This window comes from Brachypodium distachyon, chromosome 5 (genome assembly GCF_000005505.3).
Source record: "Brachypodium distachyon strain Bd21 chromosome 5, Brachypodium_distachyon_v3.0, whole genome shotgun sequence".
Lineage (NCBI taxonomy): Eukaryota > Viridiplantae > Streptophyta > Magnoliopsida > Poales > Poaceae > Brachypodium > Brachypodium distachyon.
This window is the reverse complement of record NC_016135.3, coordinates 7,531,944-7,556,471: the sequence shown is the minus strand read 5'-3', so window position 1 is coordinate 7,556,471 and position 24,528 is coordinate 7,531,944. Positions and strand designations below refer to the sequence as shown.

The 24,528-nt window shown below is 45.7% G+C and overlaps 1 protein-coding gene across 1 annotated transcript; it reads right to left on the bottom strand.

Annotated features, from left to right (window-relative positions):
- Window positions 1-8,606: 8,606 nt before the first annotated feature.
- Window positions 8,607-12,447, bottom strand: LOC100844940 (U11/U12 small nuclear ribonucleoprotein 48 kDa protein). The gene is made up of 4 exons (XM_010241462.3): window positions 11,361-12,447; window positions 10,889-11,003; window positions 10,296-10,403; window positions 8,607-9,840 (listed from the first exon to the last, which is right to left on the bottom strand). The coding sequence occupies exons 1-4, from the start codon at window positions 12,362-12,364 to the stop codon at window positions 9,376-9,378; spliced, it is 1,692 nt and encodes a 563-aa protein (XP_010239764.2). The 5' UTR covers window positions 12,365-12,447; the 3' UTR covers window positions 8,607-9,375.
- Window positions 12,448-24,528: the final 12,081 nt, after the last annotated feature.

Sequence of the window (24,528 nt, the reverse complement as noted above, 5' to 3'; positions counted from 1 at the left end):
TAACGAATGGTAATATTATTGATAGCGTGACAATCAGTACACATGCGCGATGAACCATCTTTCTTTGGAACGAAAATAATAGGTACAGCACAAGGGCTAAGAGACTCACGAATGTGACCTTTGTTGAGTAGTGCTTGAATTTGGCGCTGAATTTCTTTGGTTTCCTCCGGGTTGGTACGATAGGGCGCACGGTTGGGCAGCGATGCTTCAGGAATTAAGTCAATTTGATGCTCGATTCCGCGAATAGGTGGCAGTCCTGGAGGTACATCTTGTGGAAAAACATCCACAAACTCCTGCAAAATGTTAGCAACAGCAGGTGGCAAAGAGGGAGGCATCTCCTCGAATGAAAACAGGACCTCTGTGCAAACAATAGCATAACATGTGGTAGTACTCACATCAATTTGCTAGCAAGCAAGCAAGTACTCTTCAAACGAATTTCATTAGCGTGTTTAGGTGCAGATTTGGAAGTACTTTTAGAAGGCATAAGTTCCTTAGCAACCATCTGATTTTCACTCAACTTTTTTTCCTCATTATGTGCTCTACTAGCTTTAGCAAGATCGTCTTTTAAAATACTTTCAGGAGACATAGGGAGTAGCACAATTGGCTTATCATTATGAACAAGAGAGTATTGGTTTGTGCTACCATGGTGTACAGAATTTGTGTCAAATTGCCATGGTCTACCAAGTAAAAGAGCACATGCTTGCATAGGTACAACATCACACTCAACATAATCAGCATATGCAGCAATAGTAAAATGCATACGAGCAGTACGTGTTACCTTAACTTTGCCGCTGTTGTTAAACCATTGAATGTGGTATGGACGAGGGTGGGGCCGTGTCATGAGAGAAAGCTTCTCCACCATCTCCATACTCGCCAAATTGTTACAGCTCCCACCATCAATAATAATGCGAACACATCGATCTTTTACCACACCCTTGGTATGGAACAAATTATGGCGCTGATTTGGTTCGGCCTTCGTCACTTGTGCACTCAAAACTCGTTGTGCAATTAAGCTTGGGTATTTCTCAGCATCTTCGGCAGCCATAAAGTGGGAATCGTGCTCCTTGTTTGCTGCAGCGCATTGCTCCTCATGTGCAAGAAGAGCTAAAGTGTCCTCATCATAATCATTGGCGTAATCATAACCACCGTCCTCAAGAGCGATCATCACACGAGCGGAGGGGCAGTCACGCGCAAAGTGGCCAAGCCCGCTGCATTTTCGGCATTGAATCTGGCTGGTTTTGCCCGTAGACGCCATGGATGAAGAAGAACTTGGTGCGGGTCCAGCGGAGGCACGCTTGGCGGCAACAGGAGGCGATGTAGTAGTTGTAGCTCGCATGGGTGGGGGCGTGGAAGTGGATGGTGCAGTAGCCCGTGACGACGAAGGCGATGTTCTCCAAGAATTAGAACGCCCTGCAGAAAAGTTAGTTCGGGTCGCCTCTCTTCGATCCTGCACTTCACATTCAGCATTGCAAGCAAGGTGGAACAAACGAGTTATAGTATGGTATGACTTATATCGAAGAATGGTCTGAATCTCCTTATTTAACCCGCCGAAAAATCGTGCAAGTAAAGGTTCATTATCTAACACTATGCCACAACGCATCATACTAGTTTGTAATTCTTGATAGTACTCTTCTACAGAATTTTTTCCCTGATCTAAACGTGTTAATTTGTTGAGCAAGGTACGCTGATATGATGGTGGCACAAAACGCGTTCGCATGGCCCATTTCAAAGCATCCCATGTAGTGACTGGATTAGCATAATTAACACGACAATATTCAGTCCACCAGATGGAAGCAAAACTAGTGAACTCACAAGTAGCAGCACTAACACGTCTATCCTCTGGATAATTTAAGCATGTAAACGTTGCTATACTTCTAATTCCCATGAAAGGTATGCATCAGGATTATATCTACCATCAAACATGGGTATATTCAATTTTAATTTCGCAACATGGTCACCATCACGTACCAGTGGCACATGCGGGCGTGCGTGGCGAATGTAGGGGCGTGGACGACCACGCGGTTGTTGTAGAACTTCCCCCTCGTCCTCTCGCTCGCCCTCGGACTCGTCGTCCCCGTAAGACTCCTCATGTTGCTCCTCACGAGCAGCAGCAGCCGAGGTTTGACCTTGGTGAACGGGAACACGCTGTGCCCGCCCAGCGAATGCGTGGAGAGGGGGAGCTGATATGGGTCGGGGTGGCCCGATTTTTCGATGAGATTGATAACTCTCGATTTGGGTAGGAGGTGACATTGACGATCCGACTACGGCTTAGGAGGCAGCGCCTTAGCAATTGATACACCAACTCCAGAGGGTTATTGATCACGCGGGGGCACGATCAACCTGACCACGAGGGTCTTTGTTCCTGCAAGCAATCAAAGAACAAGCAAGAACAAGATAAATAGCGGATGCAATCTAAAATTGCGAGTATACTATATCAAACCAATGTCTCAACGAGACGATAAGTTGGAGTCTTGACGAAGGTAAAACAGGTGGTCTAACCGACACACGCGATTACACGAAAGTAGCAAAGATGGCTAAACTTTATCTAATCAAAATCCCAAGGCTGCTTAGGGGGGCTCATGGGGTATATAAAGGAGGAGGGAGAGATATTTTCGTCCACCTTGAGTAAGGAGGCCGAAATCCAACTCTATCTCTAACTTTCCTAACAAATTACAACTCTTTAGGAAACAAAAAAACAGATCCGTCAGCTTGTTTTGTCCGCCACGGTCAGCACAAGTCGAATCTCTTGATCGGCCAGATCCGTTGGAAAGGTCTTGTAATTACCTTTCCAACAAGTACTTGTTTGCTTGATTTGGACTCCGGATGCAGCCTGGGTGATTAAAACAAATTCGAGTCTCCTGACAGCTCGGACCCGAATCGGATTCAACTTTAATTCGTGATATCTTTCTCTAGCAAGCTCCGAATCATGTGCCGTTTGATTTATTGGAAAGTAGACTTGATAGGCTTCACTTTGAATCTCCCTTTGCAGGCTATCACACTTCATCTTCACTTTAGACTTGTAAAGTTCAATAAGATGTCTACATAATAAGATTACACAAGATAGTAGCTCCGCCTCTTTGCAAGTAACATATTGAAAACATTTTGTAATTGAATTCACCTGATTATAATTATTAGATACACCAACAACTAGGGTTCTAATGGTCGTATCCATGGTTAGCATGTCCATATCAGGAGCCCGAGTGGCGGTAGGTTGTGGCAAGCGCGCCATCAACTCCCGGAATTTGGCGTCGAGCTTGTCGGTGAAAGATGTTTCGAGGCCCTCAAGGTGTTCCATCGTATCATTAAAGCGTTTGTCGACGTCCTGCATGTGAGCGTCCAAAAGCTTGGTGAAGTTCGCCTGTACTTCGGCGCTTGTTGGTTTTGAAGTCTCCTCCCCACCTGTCATGATTAGGTATTCAAAAAGCACAGCAATATGGGTGTATATGTTTCGGGCAAGTGGTGGAGAATGCGTAATCTGTTAAGCAAACCAAGATTCTTACCCGTTCTTACCCTGCAGCAGGTGGTGACTAGCAACCGGTGTGATTAAACCTCAGGAAGATTGAATAAAGCGATTGCCAGGCGGTGTCAACGCACGGTGTAGGAGTATGTGGAGCTCTGGGTGGCTGTATCCTAATATCTGGAGCAACAATTCAAAACAGCAATGCCACAAGTTGAATAATAGCTCAACGACGGTACCGTGCTGGCCCTAGGCTATACCGTGCTAGAGACACGAGCCTAGAACACCTGGGAGTCACACCGCGACACCAAAAGCAACAGGTACAGTGCTGGGAAACGGACAGATATATACGAAAACTCACTATGATGGAACGTGACTCAAAACGAGAAGCAAGGTCTAAAACCTAGATAGCCTTGAAAAAAATTGTGGCCAAAAACTGAAACTGCGAAAGAGCTGCTTTGGAAAGCGTGCAGACGGCTCAAAATTTCCGCTATGATGGCGGATAGCTAAAAACGATCCCGGAAGTATAAAACAATGTATGCTAAATTTTATTTTTTTTACTCCCCGCCTCTTTCCTTGCGGCCGAAACTTTCTAGACTTATATCAACTTACAGATCGGATCGAGATCTCCTCGTACGGGAAGCAAACTCTAAAAAGGAAAACAAAATAAACCTGATTTGATTCGGTATATGAAATCGACAATGATACGGATATGGAGATGTGGTGGCGGAAGATGGTAAGTGGAACCGAAATTGATACGGTTAGGGATATGTGGTGGCGTGGAAGATCGACGAGCGAGGCAAGGTGGTGTGACGGCGGCGTGACGGCTATGAACAGAACTCGAAACTCTAAAGGTCTAGACTCTAAAACCAGCACTCGACACGACGATGCAGACTAAAATTCAACAATGCACGTACTGAAAGAAAACATGCAAAGGCTCGAAATTGTTTGTAGGACAAGATCTAACCCTAATTTTTTTTTTTGGCTTTTTCGTGGACTGTAGGGATAAATCAGATGCAACTAAGCTAGGAAAACAGTAAGATCTCACCGAGCAACCTGAAATCTGATACCACTTGATAGGGGAAAGGTGCCTGATCTTTCGATGAGACGGTAACTATCAATTTTTGGGTGGATGTCGACATTGACGAACCGGCTACAAACGTGCGAGACGTTGCGCCTTAGCGATCGCTACACCAACTTCCGAGGTTATTGACCACGCCGGAGCTAGATCAACCTGATCACGAAGGATCAATCTCTGCATGCAACCGAAGAACAAGCAAGAATTATAGATGCAATCAAGATATTGCGAATAAAGGTGAAGCTTTATTGATGGGATTCCGCAAGCGCGTAGTACAGAAGATCGATTTGACACTTGTGCCTATGGCGAAGAGTAGCGAATAGCTAAGTCTTAAACTAAACAAAATCCGAATCTAAACAAAGACCTAACGGGGGTATATATGGAGGACTAGAGGGGTATGCGGCCAGCCTTGGGAGAGGAGGCCGAAACCCACTCTAGGTTGGTTTCCTTCACCTATACGGACTCTAAAGTTCAGCCCATGTATGTGGACGAAAATTACATGGGTCTAGCCCAAACTTAAAAGGTGACGCAGCACCATATGATTATGTGGACGAAAATATGAAGGGAAAAGCTCTATATTTCGCCCACGTCTTCATCTCTCATTATGGTGGCTTCAACGTTCTGAAATCTCCCGTTGCGGCGCCATCTTCAGTCCTCACACGCTTGCTGCCTTCATCTCCATGCGTGATCATGCTCCAATGCTTGTCCCTCTCATCCATGCTAGGTCCATCATTCCTAAGTGTGACAAACACATATGATTTAGGCAGCATCATATTCTCATGTATGTGAAGAATCGTTCCAAGAAACGAAAGTACCTGATAATTAAGTTGGCGTGCACGAGCTCTTGTGATAGGTCCTTGTAATGTGACTGTAGGTGCTGCGGGTGTATCGACATGTGGGATGTCCTCATCACAGCTCGTCCGCCTCCCTCGCCGTGTGCTTCAGTGGGAGGATGGCCCTCCCTCTTCGGATGAGGGAAAACAGAGGGCGGAGGAGTTCCACCCGCCGCCGGCCGGTCCGGGTTGGTGGGTTGCCATGGCGGCCACGAAGCGGCGGAGGAGCCGACGCGCCTCCGGGTTGACATCCTCAAGTCCGCCGTCTTGGTCCGCCACAGTGGGGCCGCCGCCGGTTGACTTGACGTCGATGCGAGGCGGGGTCGCCGGCGGGGTCGGGGATGGAAGCGGCAGCGCCGTGCCGTCGCGCGTGGGGCACAGGCCATGCCCGTGGATGGGGCAGTAGGTGGCGAAGCAAGCGCAAGGATAAAATCATCTTCTTCTTCTATCATCGGTGTCGCCGGTCCGACCATCATCCATTCCATGGTGGGCTCGTAGATCGGGGAGGCCGGGTCAGTTGGTGCGGGGGCCGGCGGCGCAATGGCCGGCGAGGCGAGGGCTAGGGGCACGGCAGCCGCGGGTGCAGGAAACGGCGCGGCGGCCTCCAGGAGCGGGGTGCCCGGAGCCTGGGGCGCGGCGTCGCGGGCGAGGCGCGGGCGGCGCGCACCCGCGTGCGTCCGATGACGGGTCACCCACCGACGGGGCGGGGCCCACCGGCGGTTGTGTCCTCGGTTGCTAGAGAACTCAAGAACAGTTAGGAAAAGGGGGGGCAAATCCTTGATTGCCATGATTGTAGAGCAAACGTGGCTGATAACGTATTGTGAATGAAAATGAGAATGAATCTCTTTGTTCTATTCCATTGATTGATGATGATATTTATACAGGGTGAAGAGGCACCAATACATGCATTGGTGTCCCAAACTTTTGCCTTCGCGTCCCAAATTTTCCAAAATTTGGGACACGAACCGTTACATAAGCAACTGCCTAATAATTCATTAGCTAACTAATAATTAATCTAATAAATAATAATTCTTAACAATTTTGTGTACCTATCGGTTCCATCATGCATGGCAAGTGCTTATAATTTCATCGTCTTCTACATGGACCATAGTGGGTAATGTTTTATATGTCAAGAGAAGCTAATCTCTTCTGTCTTCTCGAGCCGCTTTTTATTTCTCTACAAGATGATCTAACATTGTTCTCTTATGCTCTGCTCTGTATTTCTCTCTTCTCATCACTTAATTGGTAAAAGCTGATCATATGATCTTCACTTGTATGCCTTTTATTTCTCTACAAGATGATCTAACATTGTTCTCTTATGCTCTACTCTGTATTTCTCTCTTCTCATCACTTAATTGGTAAAAGCTGATCATATGATCTTCACTTGTATGCTTTTTATTTCTCTACAAGATGATCTAACATTGTTCTCTTATGCTCTACTCTGTATTTCTCTCTTCTCATCACTTAATTGGTAAAAGCTGATCATATGATCTTCACTTGTATGCTCGTGATATTTCGTATGACTTTGTATCAACATTGTATCAATTTTCTTCATATATGGAGGAACGTGCTGGATAGAAATGGATCTTTTCAAGACGTAGCTCCTGCCAAGAAAAAGTGGAGATTGTCTATATTTGTTCAATGAATACATATGAAAGCAAAAGTAACGAAGAGGCCACGCAAGGACATTGTACTTGTTCACTTTTGTATCCGAACAGTGTTCGTGCCATTAATACACTCCATAATTGTTTCCTATAGTATCTACTTCCGTTTTCATTTCCAGAGTTTTGTGATACGCTAGGTTCATCTGTTTTCTCTCCGTTTTCAACCCTAGTCAGATATGTATCACCCGAGTATTGGCCAAACAATGAAGCAAATATTACTTGCGGTGGAAACTTTGTGGACACATCCCAGGCCAACCCAACATGAAGCCAATGAGTTCTGTCCATCTCCTCCGGTGAGTCGAGGTTGCCTCTCCCTTTGTTAAGTACAAAGATGAAATCCAATGTGTCCTTGACATCCAGAGGGAGTGTTAGAGCATCTCCAACCGTTCCCCCAAAAGGCCCCCCAAACGTCAAATGGAGCCACCGGCAAAACCTCACCCAGTTCACTTTCCTAAATCCAAAATATAGCCTGCGCTGCCCAAAAATTTAGCCGGTACCCCCATGCCGCTCCCTACTCACAAGGAGGCTAGCGGGGGCACCGGCTGAAGCTGAAAAGCAACGCGAACCACCACTTTCAGTGAGACAAACCAAATTTGAGGGGGCGACGTTTGGGAGGTGCGGCTGGGTGCCGACTCCACCTCAAATGAATTGCTTGCGCCGACGCCCCCCATATGGCCAAGCGCCGGACGATTCATGGGGGCGACGAGTGGAGATGTTCTTAGTGTAAGTGTTACTTCAAGGTCTTCAAGCTAGGACATGCCCATGTTTGGGCAAGAAACGGAGGGCAAGGAACAATCCATTGGGGAGAGAGCTTGGGCAAATGATTTGCAGAATGAGTTACTCCGTAGAAGCTTAGTTGCAAGACTTTTTTTTTATCAAATATAAAGTATTATTCAGTTCGAGAAAAAAAAATGTAAATCACATATCACTGTTGTTGGATTTGGCTATCATGTGTCCGCGCTGCATAGAGACCTGGCTAAATCTTGGCAGATGCTGAACACTACTTCACTATACTTCCTAAATCACTTTCTCATGTTCAATTGACACGTGTGAAATACCCATTTTAACACTACCTATAAGTAGAGAATAGGCACAAAATCCAAAAACTTACAGTTCGTTTGGCACCTCTCATTTCATTTCATTTGGTAGAAATGAAATGAAATCTAATTTTCGATAGGATTTCATTTGGTTAAATTTGAATTCCGGATCCAAAAATCATGTTTGGCTACCACATGGATTTGTAGAGTGGGAGATAATTCCAGAGAAATGATGTCTTTTAGAAAGAAATTGAGGTTAGTCGTAGTGTAATTCTATGGAATTGCAAATTGAGTTCATGTAGCCAATTCCGTACCAACCAAACAAGTTAGTTTTTAGAATTCAAAATGAATTCCACAATTCTAACCCTAAATGATGGGTGCCAAACGACCTGTTAGGGCAAAAAAGGTCATCTTGCCTTCGCTAACAGAACTCATCATTCTAAAAAAGAACTACATCCACAAAAATTAGCATCAACCAGATTAAATCAAATATTTATGCATGAATAGAAACCAGATGAGACGCAACACGAGCAGCCAGGTGAAGAAAAAATGTATTCCTCTCATGCAATTTTCTAAGCAAAAGGAATTAGATATTCCTGCCAGCTCATAAGTATGATGGGTAGAATACCAGAGCAAAGTTATTACGAATCATGTTCAGAACTAACAGAAAGTCTTCAAAGATCATCCATGATCAAGAAATCTATTCCACCCTAGATGAAGTTTATGTTTAACGGTTGAAATGAGCAGGAAATTGGAATGGTATAAATGAATGCTAATTGTAAACAAGAGAGTACAGTAACAATTAACAACTTAACATATTCAGAGGGAAAGAAAAACTGTAACACATTATCACTACAATAGCTGCAGATATAGTAACACACTTTCTGCATAAGGATACAAAAAAGGATACAGTTTGAAGGCTAACAACCCAGATGCCTACTGCAAGATCATATCAAACAGCAGTGTAAAATTAAGTGCCAAACACTAAAGAGCCAAAAATAATGCAAGCAAGCATACCTCACATACTCCCTCTGTTCCTAAATACTTGTCGCTGTTTTAGTGCAAGTGTACTCGGTTTGCTTCAGTGAGCATGATCATGTTTTTTTATGTGATGTACAAGAGGAGGAATCTCATGATGGTGTCTTTCTTATACATCATAACACGTGCTTGTTGGAGGATCTTCATCAGAATATCTTTTCCGGGGGTCATATCAATCACTGAACTGATCTGGATTCACAGGCATTGATCTATGTTGGTTCTGAGTAGTTCTGTTTCTACCATTGCTTCCATCTCCTGACATGGTGTCCTATTCTCTCTCGGAGGACCTTGATTCAGAATGGTAATCTGATTTCCTGTCATCATTGGTGTTTCTTTTATATGCATCGTTCTCTTGCTGGTCAGAATAGCCTTGATACATTGTGCTTTCGGATTCTTTGGTCCCTCCTTTTTCTTGCCCAGACGCATTTTGGCAATGATGTCCACGATGTTCGTATCTCATGTTCCCATATGAATCCCTTGTGTCATGGCTCCTTGATGAAAATCTTCCAAAGGAATCAGTAAATGGTGTGTTCTCACCACCAGGCAATCGAGAACCCAAAAATGCCTTATCGCAAGAGCTGCCCATGGGATAAAAACTTCCTTGGTATGCACCTTCATGAGAATTGCTCGTAAGCATGTCTTTTGCAATGTCACCAGGAGCTTCCTCAAAACAATCGACACCTCCTGCCTGTTTTATTTCCTCCATGTGCTCATCAATTATGTCTCTCAATATCTTGAAGTGAGGCAAAAAAGCCATCAAAATATCAGATCAACATCATGACAAATATCCAAATCAACTGAACAAGTGGAGATGCAACATGCACAAGGATTGCATGAACAGTATGACATCAAATTGATAAAATTTTAAGAAAAAGAAAATAAAAATAAATTAACATAAAATAGAAAAAACAAAGAAATGAGACCTAATCAGATTTCAATAGGAAGTTATATCAAGTTGACATTCCCTGTCAAAAGTGCTCACACAGTGAATAATGTTGTAGAACAACAGGATGTCAAGTAATGTTCCACCTATTACAAAATTAACATATATAATCTACTTAAAGACATGAAATCTTTGCGAATGTTGAATAATGTTCCATCAAAAAAATACCATATGTAATCTACTCAAAGATTTGACATCTTTAGGATATGAAAACAGATGAAATAAATTGGAAAACGCAAATGCACCTCTGTTGGATTTCGTTTCATTTTCTTGCCACGGTAAGACATTCTTCTTCGCTTGTAATCTCGTTCTTCAGCTAAGAGCTCCTCCCTTGTCTTGGATCTACCAGATTCCTTTTAAAGTAGAGAGATAAGTAATTTTTAAAATAGCCTTGTACAGAAATTAAATTCTAGCAAATTATACAAAAGTGACAATTTATGAAATTCAATCATCCGTTGATATTTTTAAAGAAAAAGTATATTGAAATCACTGTGTACATACAATTTAGCAATACATTGAGATAATCTATTACATTTCTTGATATGGGCAAGCATTGCACTAGTAAATAGTAATTAGTAAATAAAGAGAGAACAAGAATGCATATATCAAATAGACATAGAGCCTAGAGATCAATTAAGGTTCAGAAATTTTATAGCGTTGCAGACGTTACTGCTGCAATGGCCCAGCATAAATTTCAAATACGTGATGTTCACAAGATTCTACCAATAATAGGTTAGTATAACTCAACAGAACACAAGACATGTAGACAGATCAGTGTGTTATCTGGTTTCTGGAGAAGTACTTTCAATAATGTGGCTGCAGCCTGCATGTCTTTTACCTGGTTATCCACTCGGCGTGATAGAATTCCATCATACTCCAGAACAGCTCTATAGTTTGGTCGCTTACACCGCTCCTCATGGCCTCGTTGCAGTACTTGTGAATATTCGAGTAACCTATCAAGAAGCAAATTTACTGGTCATAGTTGGAAGATTTTTCCAGACTGAGCAAAAAAAATCACAAACTGCAGAAATACACTCTGAAGATGATTACTCAACATCAGTCGTCACAAATCACGCTGCTTAATAATTTGGTGCGTTGACTACTTATAGATAAGTATTGAGCTAGAAATGTACTCAAGGTCAATCTGTACTTCAAAATATTGCTTAAAACACCGGGCTTTGGTTTTTACTGAACAGTGACATGTTATTCCTTAATATCTGCATGAGTATATCCATTTGGTCTGTCTAGTATGAGTACATTGTAACAATAATAGATTATTAAGTGGAACATAAAGTTTCAAGAAAACATACCGCTGGTACTTGGATGGGTGTGGTGCTTGCAGAGACCTGATCTTCTCCTCCAGGGACAACCTCTCATGTAAGGCCGTAACGGCAGCAGCAACCTGGGAAACAAAAATAGGGCCTGGCCCAGTATCTCTCAACTCACTTCGTTCTTCACTAGCAGTCCCACCAACACCAACAGCCAAAAAAGACCCTGACCGCAGAATCGCCTCCTTCACAGCCATAATCGCAAAGAACCTGCCATTGCCCTCCCCATACAAAATCTCAAGCTGCACCGCCAACCACGAGACACCACCAACCAGCCTGGGGCAGTCGAACCTCACGGCCCTCGGATCAAGACGGAACTCCACACTCTCCCCCTTGAGCGGCTGTTCCAGAGAGCACCATGCCTCGGCCGCCGCCGCCTTGAGACACAGCATGACCAGCACAAACACATGGTCCCGAGTCACCGCATCAATCGCGACACCGTACCTCGGCGAGCTCGCGAGCAACCACCGTCGCAGTTCGGACCCCCACTGCAGGGAACCAAGACGCAGTGCCGCCAACACGCGGGATGCTGGGTAGGAGTAGGCCCCCGGGAGATGGTGGCTGCCCCAGGAGTCCACCTCCCGGCGCAAGAGGCAGAGCTCGGACGGGAGGATGCGGGGAGGAGAGGAAAGGGTTGGGACGGTAGTGGAGGAGAAGAAGTCTGCACACTCGGCCGCGAGGAAGGAGGGGAGGGACGAGACGGCGGGCGGTGGATTGGTGGTGCGGACGACGGCCGGGCAGTCGTAGTACGGGGCATGTGCAGCCGGGAGGGGGAAGGGGATTGAGGAGGTCGGTGAAGAGGGGAGGAGTGGGAGCGGGGTGGTGGACGGAGGTGTGGGGTGGGTGGAGGAGGAGATGGCGGTGGTGGTGGTGCATGGTAGAAGAGGGGAGGGGAGGGAGGATAGAGCGGAGGAGGCAGCGGAGAGGAGGGTACGAAGGTGGGCGAGAACAGACGGCGGGATGGGCGGTGGAGGCACAGGCTCCATTGATGGGCTCAGGAGGACGAGGGTTTGCAGGGTCGAGGAGAGGCGACGGGCGACCACTTCGGGCGTTCAGAAATGAGTCTGACTAGCAGCCGGTCCCTGGCGCACGGGCCAAAGCGGGGATCTTGCGTATGAAATGTGCAACACTAAGTTGCTCCCTCTGATTCAAATTTTTGAATCAAATTTGTCCAAATATGGATGTATCTATTCTTAAAATGCGTCTAAACACCTGTAATATTTTGACAACAATATAGAATTGGAGGGAGCAGTAAATAAGAAATCCGAAGGTATTCGAGAAGCAGGCTAAAAGCTATGCACTCGGGGTATTAAGCACGTCAGACATAGCAGCTGATTGCACAATTGACAAAATACATACAACGCCAGCCAATTATTGTCCCGGTGCAGGAAGCTCTGTGATATTGGAGCGCTTCGGTAGCCTGGAATGTATGCTGTTGCATTCTCATAACAGAACCGGCACTTGGAGGAATTCAGAACTGACCACAGTAGTCTAGTTCCATTGAGATTGCAGCTGTACTAACAACGTGGACATACAACAAGTAAGGGCAACAGGGCACGCAAGCATCGGGCAAGAAAGCAAAGTAAATTAAACTTGGCAACTGATATGGGTCGGGGTGGCCCGATCTTTCGATGAGATTGATAACTCTTGATTTGGGTAGGAGGTGACGTTGACGATCCAACTACGGCCTAAAAGGCAGCGCCTTAGCAATCGATGCACCAACTCTAGAGGGTTATTGATCACTCGGGGGCACGATCAACCTGACCACGAAGGTCTTTGTTCCTGCAAGCAATCGAAGAACAAGCTCCGAATCATGTGCCGTTTGATTTGTTGGAAAGTAGACTTGATAGGCTTCACTTGAATCTCCCTTTGCAGGCTATCACACTTCATCTTCACTTTGGACTTGTAAAGTTCAATTAGATGCCTACATAATAAGATTACACAAGATAGTAGCTCCGCCTCTTTGCAAGTAACATATTGAAAACATTTTGTAATTGAATTCATCTGATTATAATTGTTATTATATACACCAACAATTAGGGTTCTAATGGTCGTATCCATGGTTAGCATGTCCATATCATCCTCCCTTTCTTGAAAGGAAAGCCGTCCTTGGCGTCGTTTATGCTGAAAATATGCTAACAAAAGAGACAAGGTATGCGCATGGTATATGTATATATCGTTATTTTTAACTCCACTCCCATGTTGCACAATTAATGTTTTATAACACAATCTAATGAGATAATTAGTCAAACAATCATCATGAATATCATTCCAGCCAAAAGATTGACAATATGTTTTGCATATATAAGTGAAACAATATCTTGTATTTGGTTTGCACCCCTCACCATATACCATCCCAACACTGGAGAATAATAATTAATGTTACCCAAATTAGTTACTACAAGATGCTGAAATTTAGAGCATGTCAAAGCACTAATATTCAAACAATCGTGTAAAGAACTACTTGGCAAATAATCAACAACAATATTGGAGCTCTTATCAAAATGATTAGGCATATGCAAAAATTTATTTTCTCTCGAGAAAGGAAAATTATCACAAGTAATGCAAATTTCATCCACAAAAAAGTTATTGTTCACATCATGTTCTCCAATTAAATGAATAACGTATCCATGAGCATTAGCAAAAGATTTTGAAATTGTTAATTCAGAAACTTTATCCATTGCATGTGACAAATACATAGGTGTATCAAGTGTAATATAACACAAATAATTAATAGGTGGATCCTTATCAATCATTTCATGTCTAATCAACTCGACACAACCTAAATCAAATTTATCTATCTCACTTGTTTCTTCCAAAACATTAGTTATTTGTGCACTCATCAATATCAAAATTAATTTGTGCACTCAAATCATTAGAACAATTAATTTCAGCAGTAGGTGCACTTGAATCACCATGTACGACAATAATTTCACATGGTGCAGAAAATTCAACAGGTATCACATTTATTTCATCACATGCCCTTTTTAGTTCAGCAACACAATCCTCTGTATCATTACCTTGTGGGCTCGACTCATTTGTAGTAGACCTTCGCTGTAATTTCCCCTCAACTTTACGAGCAAGATTAAGCAAACACAAAAGAGAGTCGTATTTTTCATATTCAATCATGTAAGAAATATCAAAATTAAGCCCACAATAAAACCTATCCATTTTTCTTTGTTCGGTTTCATCTAAACAGATCGCAAGGTTATAATTTGGAACTCATTGTAGTAATCATCAACAGTTTTATCATCTTGTGTCAAACGTCGTAATTTTGAACGCAAGTTAAAAACATAACTAAAAGGGACATATTTTTCTCTCATTATTTTTTTCATATCAACCCGTGTGTGGGGAATTTTTTTTTCTCTATCTCATTCCACTAAGATAAAGCAGCAAAAGTAAATTTACTACTATCAATTTGAACCTTGCGACTATCAAGTACATGGAAGCATGTGAATTGTTCACTTAAACCTAGCTCCCAATCTATATACGTTTCAGCATCATTTTTTCCCCTCAAAGAAAGGTACACACAATTTTATTTGTATTAGAAGGATTGTTTTGTACCGTTGCCGTGGCATTGTCAACAAGAGACGTGGAGGATGGCCGTGGTGAAAAGCACTCATCGCGGTCACGGGATAGCATCGGTCTAGTTGCCATGCTTCATGTCGCAGATGTCTGATTGCGTGAAATTTCCTGAAACGGTGATCACGCCATTGGGCCCTGGCATTTTGAGCTTGAGATAAGTGTAATGCAGGACCGCCATGAAGCGAGCCAACGCGACTCGGCTTTGTACCACGTGGTACTGTGAAGGCCAGTCGACTACCTCGAAGTCAAACTTTTCACGCCAAAAATTGTCAGGTGAACCGAATACGACGTCCAGGCTGATTCTTCCAAGTGGCGTGGCTGCTTTGCCCGGTATTATGCCGTGGAAGGTTGTATCCGTTGCAGGAAGCTTGGTCACGGAATGGTTCATCCCGCGGAGGGTGTCAGCATAAATTAGATTAAGACCACTTCTGCCATCAACAAATACTTTGTTCCTCATACACCCACCAATCTGGGCTTCGAGCACCAGGGCAGTGTGTCCGGGTCGTGGGACCCTGGGAGGGTGATCTTCTCAATAGTAACTGATTTGCGTTTCAGACCAATCCAGGTACTGTGGCGCTGCTGCTGGCGTGGCCACATCCATATGTACTTGTCGGGTTATTAACTTATGAACCCTGTTTTTTTGTTGACCAAAAACTGTAGGGAAAACCCCTACAGTAACTTAAAACGAAATAAATACAAGAACTATACAGCGGGGAACAACACCCAAGAGAAAACTAAACCTTACCTACTCATATACAACAAGGACTCAAGCCAAGCAGCAAGCCGAGGGGCCAGCCCCGGCTTAAACCTATGACCTAGCAAAGAAAGATCATGCACAAACACCGCACGCCGCAAACGAAAAGAAGGTATAATTCCTTCGAAAATGAGGCCATTCCGTTGCTTCCAAATATGCCAACATGCGAAAGCAGTCACCTCCAACAGAAAAGGTTGTCCGAAAGAACTCATCGCTCGCTGCACCACAATATCAACCGAAGGCCCTGAACGCCAATAAATCTGAAGGAAGGACCAGATCCTCCGGCTGAAATTGCAAGTGAAAAACAGATGTTGCCAATCTTCAAGCACCCCCGCATTGCAAAGCACACAACGATCATCATCATCCCTTAACCAATGCCTGCGCCGGAGCATGTCTCGAGTGTTTAGTCGGTCCACCAAGAGAAGCCAAGAAAAAACTTTGACCCTGAGAGTGCATCTAGAACGCCAAAGCCAAGTGAAAATCTTGGGAGCAACCACATGCTTAAAACCCAGGGCATAGAACTTAATAGAAGAATACCGTTCTCCCCAAGCAAACCCCAGCAAACCGACTCCACAGATAACTGAATAGAGAGACGCAAAGACTCCAAATGACCAAGCTGCAGAAAAGCTTCCTGGGAAAGAGGCAACCTGAACAGCGAGAGAATGTCTGGGGCAAAGCAGACATCAGCCACCAAGAGTTAACCGTCCACCGCAAAGGAGAAAAGATGCGGCCATTCCACTTTAAGAGCGATCCCATGCCACTTATCATGCCATGTAACATCCCAAATTTTTTTCAATTTGCATGCCATGTCACCTGCATATCATTTTGGTCTTATTTGAAATTTTGATGCCAAATAACTATCTTCCCACGCTTGGTGATTATTGAGATTGGGGATAACATGACTTTCCCAAATATTAAAGTTGGAAATATTTATTTTGGCTTACTTGGGCTTATTTTGTGTTAGAAATGAAATTCTGGTTTTGCTGGAAGTAAGAAGGTTTTATTTGGAGTTAATGTGGTATATTAAAAAACCATATTTCAATTCCTATGATTTGTGTAATTAGAAAAAGGGTTAAAATACATAAACCCACGTCTGGCCCAAGCCCATTTTCATCCTAGCTGCAGCCCAGCCTCCAGGTTTCATCTTATTAGATCTCTATCGATTAGATCCTTTTTCACCAGTAGATATTCGTTTCTAGACACCTACTGTGCACTGTTCTAGAGTAGCCTTCTTTCAGTCGTTCATTAGTTCAGTTTGTAGTTCCGTCTAATATGAATCTTGCTGTAGATCCTAGTGAGTTGAATATTTCTGTAATTCAAAGTGTAGGTAACACACACGACACATTAGGATGCTTCTTGCACATAATCTAGTTTGCTAGTGCGTTGTCGATTAAAACTAGTATTCCCAGGACGCTGTTATTGATTAGCTGTTTTCCCGAGTCTGTAGCTTTTGTTTCGCAGAACCAAAGTGGACGAATCTTTCTGTTCTGTAAAGTTTGGATTATCATCTAAACGTTAGTACACTTCCCACATGTTATATGCTACGTTGTCATTAGTGCAATCTCAATGAGAAACTCTATCTGTTAACAGCACACAGCCTGTCAAATCTTTCCGTTTCAAACTCCAGTCTGTCCAAATCATCACTCCAGCTTCTAGATCCTTACCTAGGACTTAACTAACAGTAATTATGTCCTATTTAGGAAGTATTTTTTATTATTATTCTTTTGGTTGGAGTTTTGTTCGAACTGTTATTTATTATATTCGTTCTTCCTGCTAGATTATCCGGAGTGCGATTGTGAGGGGTGCCAGGCAACGTCTGACCACTTCGACTACTCGGGATCAAGCAAGTTACACTTTTGAACATGTAGACACCTATATTTCTGCTTATGCTATTTTGATTTACCATGTCTAGAGATGCATGTGTAGGAGTATTTACTTATGAAGTATGTTTAAAATGTGTTTGCAACTTGTTTAGTTATAGTCCTAGTAGAATGCTTATAGGTCTATTGTCATGCCACCAATTACCCTATGATGTAATCTATGTTATTTGCAAATGCTCGCTATATTATTGTATCGGGAGGGTACAAAACTATCTTCAAAAGTATTAAGAGCTCAGCACGAGCGAGTATGTTTTTGAAAACTGTTTTCGAAATAAAACAAAAAATGTTTTTAACTAGACGGAGTGGTATGTTTCTGACCATATGTGGTTGTCTACAAGAGCTGTAACCCCGTAACGGGTGCAGACTCAGGACTTCGGTGGGGACCGCCGTCCAGTGCCAAAAAGTTGAAGTCTTTTCCATGCACCCAAAAGCTTATCATACAACCACTTGTTATTATGGGCTCTAGCTTAATTGAGTAGCTAGCAGGAAACCCTTGCTTTGGTACCGTCATCCGGAAAGGGGCCAATGTGTCCATAGGGGGCGGGCAGTGCTAGGACTAAGTATAGGGGGCCACTAGTGAAAGACTTCGTCACAATCTTTACCTGTTGCGCACGCTTGTCGTCAGGCAACACCTTGGACTGATTGTGTCAAGTGGGGAAAGCGGACAAACCTCTCGAGAGTGTCAACCTAATCGATTAGCCATGTCTCTGGTTACGGGCGAATTTTGAGCTACTAAGTCTGGATAAGGGGAGATCTTCTAGTTTTGTTTTCAAAAACCTAAAAACTTTTTTGACCTGATGGAGCGGCATCCACAGAATGGGTCACGGGAAGAAAGGGATGCTATGTGAGTGTCAGCGGCATGACCCAGAGTGCATAGCTAGGTCAGTGGAGCAGTATCCACAGATGACCATACTTACATTTCCAAAACTATAATTTAGGAAATTGTAGAGGTAGAGTTTTCAAAGGAAAATGTATTATGAGTAATTGAAAAATCCAAACATGCTGTCTTTGCAAAAGGAACCATAAAAGCCTAACTAGGAACTACCCTTAAGCATATATTTGCATTTCTCCTAACATCACAGGTGTGACTTGCAAGTACATTCAATGTACTGACCTGCACGTATCATGTGCAGAGAATGACGCTTGATGAGGGATCATACGCAGGGTCGCGAGTCTACACACAATAAGCCTGTGGCATTGGTGGACTCTATTTTATTTTCTACTTGGATCTTCTGTTTGTAATAAGTTAATACTCTGGATTCTACTTGTTGCAAACGATGTATTAAAGATGTGAGTTGTGATATTCATCTTGGAACTGTGTGTACTAGCTATTGATCCAGGGACTAGTACAGAATACACAGAGATTCGGACCCCTACGGGTCTGGGTCACCACAGATGGTATCAGAGCCCATGTTGTTTGTAGGTCGTGACCTTAGAAATGGAATGCCTTAAGGACTTTAAATATTATTTTTACATCATATGTTCAACATTCTTATATCCTTGTCTATCATCTTTGAAACTAATCTGACACACTCCTTTTTTCTTTGTCCAAATTTTAGATGGATTCTTACGACCACTTTCACCAAGCGGGACATGCTCACTTCATGTTTGAGGATATGCTGTTCAACGTCACCTGGCACCTACGCCTACCAGCGCCAGAGTTTCGTGGATCACGGGACAACAATGTTGGGAACCGGATCGTCGTCGCCATTGTGATCCATGGACGGCAGATTCACCCGACGACCACGGACATTGTCTTCACCACAACTGCAGAAAGTTGGGAGGCAGGATTGGTGCAGGCGATGCAGGTGGCCCTCAGCCGAGTCTGTGGGGAGTACACTAACGATGTTCGCCGCAGCGTCTTTGGCGAGTTTGGGAAGAAGGATCGCTATGGACTCCGCCAACGCACTGGTGCATGAGGATATGACCCGCTACCTCGGTGATGTCCAGGCTCAGTGTGAAGTCAACAAGGTCCTCTCCGAGACACACCTCAATGCCCGGGTTGAGCTCACGGAAGAGCTAGCCCAGATGGAGGTTCAGCTGGAGGCGCTAAAGCAGGAGAACAACCTCCTCAAGACCAAAGGCGTTGAGTCACAGCAGCAACTCCAGGCACTACAGGCTGAGAACACTAACATCAAGGAGGAGCTGGAGCAGCTTTAGGAGACAGCTGTCATACAGCAAGAGGAGCTAGGGGAAGCCGCAGATGAGAAGGAGGAACTAAAGAACTAGATCCATAGCTTTGAGATGGAGGTGTACCTTCTCAAGGGAATCATTTCCACCCTCAAGGAGGAGCTGGAGGAGGCACGTGACGATGGAGAGGATCTCCAGGATGAGGATGAGGCATTCTTGAGCAATGATGAGGATTACGGGGAGGAGATGCAAGTCAGGGTGGAGGAGTTCGACTATGAGATAGGCGACAACTCCGAGGACGAGGATGAGGAGATGGATGAGGAGGAAGAAGGCCCTGAGGAGCTGGATTTCAACATGAGCGACGATGACGAGTAGAGTCATTCCCTTAGAGTCCTCCATCGACAGCTTCGGCTTAATAAAAATTTCGTGTTAGATGCTGACCAATCGACGTGTGATTGGTAGACTTATGCTATGAGTGAACTTGCTTTAGTCTTCTCATTAGTTTAATAAAGTTGAGGTTGAGTTTTATTTGGGTTTTTTTCATGCGGCCATGCATAAGGGTAGACTTAATTCTCTTAGCCCCATCTCTCTTGACTCTCTTCTTTTCAGTCAGATGGCCAACCGCAACACCAGGGGTTCCAACAGCAACACTGGCAACAATGGAGGGAACATACCTGGGTTCACCGAGTTCCTTCAGGCTCAAACTCAGCTTGTGAATCTTTTGACTCATAACCTGAACCAAAACAACAACAACAACAACCCACCACCACCACCACCAGTTGACCGTCTCACGAGGTTCCTGCGCCTCCATCCTCCCACGTTTTCAAGCTTAGCGGAACCGATTGATGCAGATGATTGGCTCCGCACTATCAACTTGAAGCTCAACACCATCCAGTGCACTGACGCGGAGAAGGTGTTGTATGCCTCTCACCAGCTTGAAGGATCCGCTGCAGCTTGGTGGGATAACTTCAAGATTGGACATCCTGAGGATGTTACTTGGGAAGAGTTCACCGCAGCTCTCCGCATTGCCCACATTCCAGCTGGTATCATGGGTCTCATGAGGAGGGAGTTTTGCTCTCTGCGGCAGGGCTCCATGAGTGTCAAGGAATATCTTGAGAGGTTCAACAGATTGGCACGTTATTCACCAAGAGATGTTGCCACCGATGCAGACCGACAAGAGAGGTTCCTGGAAGGATTGAACGATGAGCTCAGTCTGCACCTCACTTCTGCAGATTTTGACACCTGTCAGGGGTTGATTGACAAGGCAATTCGCCTTGAGGGCAAACAGAAGGAAATCGACAGGCGCAAGAGGAAGGGAAACCACCACGGGTTGGATGCAAGGCAACACAGCGAGCCACGCACATCATCACCTCCAAGGCACCATCACACTAGTTCATCTTCTGGGAGGTTCCATGACCAGAAGCGCCACCACTAGAACCAGCATCAGATCCAAGGCCATAGGAGTCAGCATCGTGGGAACAATCATGGTGGCAATGTCAGCAACAACCATAATGGACACCGTCACCATAGGAGTGGGTCGGTTCCTGAAAAGAGAGACATTAGTCAAGTGGAATGCTACAATTGCCACAATATGGGGCAGTATTCATCTCATGGTCCTGAGAAGCAGCATGGACGCAAGGACCAGGAAGATAAGAAGCCCAACCCCTTCGTGAAGGCCAAGCTGAATCATGTCTCGGCAGAAGAAGCTTATGAAGCGCCTGATGTCATAGTTGGTACGTTTCCTATCAACTCCAACCCCGCAGTCATACTCTGGATAAGCATGTGGCATTGGTGGACTCTATTTTATTTTCTACTTGGATCTTCTGTTTGTAATAAGTTAATACTCTGGATTCTACTTGTTGCAAACGATGTAATAAAGATGTGAGTTGTGATATTCATCTTGGAACTGTGTGTACTAGCTATTGATCCAGAGACTAGTACAGAATACACAGAGATTCGGACCCCTACGGGTCTGGGTCACCACATGCCAGAAAAGAGCCGATTGACCAGAACCAACCAACACCGAGGAGATGTCAAGAAACTGATCCACTAACTTCATAATATCTTTCCACCAAACAGAGCCACATAGCTGAGTCGCATGCGGAACGATCCAATGATAGTACGAAGATCAAATAAGCTGTACCCAAGGAGTGGAGGTTCTGTTATAGAATTTATGTAATTGCTTGAGAAGAAGACCCTCATATTGTCGTTGAAGATTTACCACTCCCAACCCTCCTTTAGCCTTGGGCTGACAAACCCTTCTAGACCCTGTTCGTTGGCCTGCTCTTCTGAATCATGCAGACGTGGCCTGCTTGTGATGGATACGACTCGACAGCAGCAAGTGTTTGCCCTGAAGAGTGGTTCATTACCTCGACCAGGTTAGCCTGTAGTATGTGAGCCGATGAGGCTCCCATGATCGGAGTCGCTGATGTCGTCATGACGGCCCTATTGCCGGGGTGATGGGAATGACTCATTTGAGAGTTTGTCTATTGCGCTCTGGTGAGCTCGTGGTGTAACTCCTTGAATCGTCTGCACTTCTTCAAGGGATGGCTAGGCTTGATGTTGCCCTGTTCGTCTTTGTAGACGTGGAACGGGCAAGAAGCCATCAACTGCTGAGAGAGCGTAGGTTGCCCTTCCCTGCGTCGCCACTGAGGTTTAGACTCGCGGATTTCACCACTGCGGTCACCCTCCGAGTGGGAAGTGGCTGCGATGAAATCAGGCGAGGCTAATTCTTCATGCGTGCGATCCTTTCGTTTCCTTCGTCTCCCGAAGGCGCGATCTGCGTTGTTAGCTGGGGATCGACCTCGTTCATTTCGAACTGAGTCTTCTCCATCCCTTTGTAGATGTTGATTCCACCGCTGATGTGACTTGCTGAGTTTTTTGGATGCTTTTTCTGGCTACCATCAAATTAAGATGGCGGTCGAAGACGAAGAGAAAAAAGCGTTCATCACCCCGGTTGGATGCTACTGTTATACATGCATGCCTTTCGGGTTGAAGAACGCGGGCTCAACATTTCAGCGCGCGCTGCGCGAATGTTTGGGACCCCAGCTAGGCCGGAACGTGAAGGCCTACATGGAGGACATCGTCATCAAATCGAAGCGCGGGGACTCGCTGATTGATGACCTCCGCAGGATCAAACTCAAGCTGAACCCCGAGAAATGCACCTTTGGTGTGGACTCGGGCCAGCTTCTGGGTTTCTTAGTTTCGCACAGGGGGATACAAGCCAACCCACAGAAGATAGAGGCTATCGAGGAGATGGAGGCTCCCCGCAAGGTGAAGGATGTCCAGCGCCCCAACGGCTGCGTTGCCGCACTGGGCCGCTTCATCTCAAGGCTGGGCGAACACGCCCTACCTTTCTTCAAGGTGATGAAGAAGAAGGGCCCGATAGAATGGACCCCCGAGGCCGAGCCGGCATTCCAGGATCTGAAACAGTACCTGAAGTCGCCTCCCGTCCTCGTCGCCCCCAAGCCGGGCGAGCCGTTGCTACTCTACCTCGCAGCGACTGACCAGGTGGTCAGCTCGGTGCTGGTTGCCGAAAGGGAGGAAGATGTTCCGGGGACCGAGGTAACAGGGCAGGGGGCTGAACGGCCCCCGACAACCACCTCGGAACCTGGGACCACCCCCGAGCCGGCAACTCCAGCACCGCGCATCCCGTGTACTTTGTCAGCACAGTGCTGCACGATGCCCGTACAAGGTACCCGCAAATACAGAAGCTCCTCTTGGGGATTCACCTTGCGTCCAGCAAGCTGCGCCACTATTTCCATGCGGTGGTGTCGAGGTTCTGCCTTGAGCGAGCCCTCACCAACGGCGAAGCCACCGGGAGGGTGGCCGAATGGAGGATGGAGCTGTCGGAGTGCGACCTCCACTTCGCCAACTCCAAGAGCATCAAGAGTGCGGCCTGGGCGAACTTCGTCGCGGAGTGGACATCGACGAGCGTGGAAGACGATGAGCCAGAGACCAGCCTGCCCGGCAAGCTGGACGAAGACCACTGGGTCCTCTACTTCGACAGCGCATTCAGTCTCCAAGGAGCTGGCGTCAGGGTCGCCATCGAGTCACCGACAGGGGACCAGCTGAGGTTCGCTGTCCAGCTCGATTTCCCGAACTCCACCAACAATACGGCGGAGTACAAGGGTTTGCTCGCCGGGTTACGGGCAGCGATCGCACTCGACATCAAGCGCCCGGTTGTTTGCAGGGACTCCCAGCTTGTGATCAACCAGGCGAACAAGGACTACGACTGCCCGCAGATGGCACCGTACGTGGAGGAAGTCCGCAAGCTAGAACGCAAGTTCAAAGGTTTGCGATTCGAGCACGTCAAGCGAAAGGACAACTTCACGGCTGACGAGCTGTCCAAGATGGCAGCAGAGCGCCGAAAGCCCCCGGCGGGGGTGTTCTGCCAGAAGCAAGTGGCTCCTTCAGTCGCCCCCGAGCCAGTTGCCGGGGACGCCCCTCCGGCAGCCGAAGGAAACCCCGCAACAGCAGGGGTCCATGCCGCTGACATAGTGGCATGCGTTGGTAGGGAGACCCCTCCGTGGGCGGTGGAAATCGCCCGCTACTTGAAGGGGGAGGCTCTCCCGGAAGATGATGTTGTTACGGAGCAAGTAGCGCGGCAAGCCAAAATGTACACTGTGATGGATGGAAACCTCTACCGCAGGCGTGCAAACGGGGTCAAGCTCGTCTGCGTGCCGCAAGATGAAGGGCCCGCGCTGTTGGAGGAGATACATCGAGGCACATGCTGACACCATGTGACCTCCCGGGCTTTAGCCGGCAAGGCGTTTAGGCACGGTTTCTACTGGCCCACGGC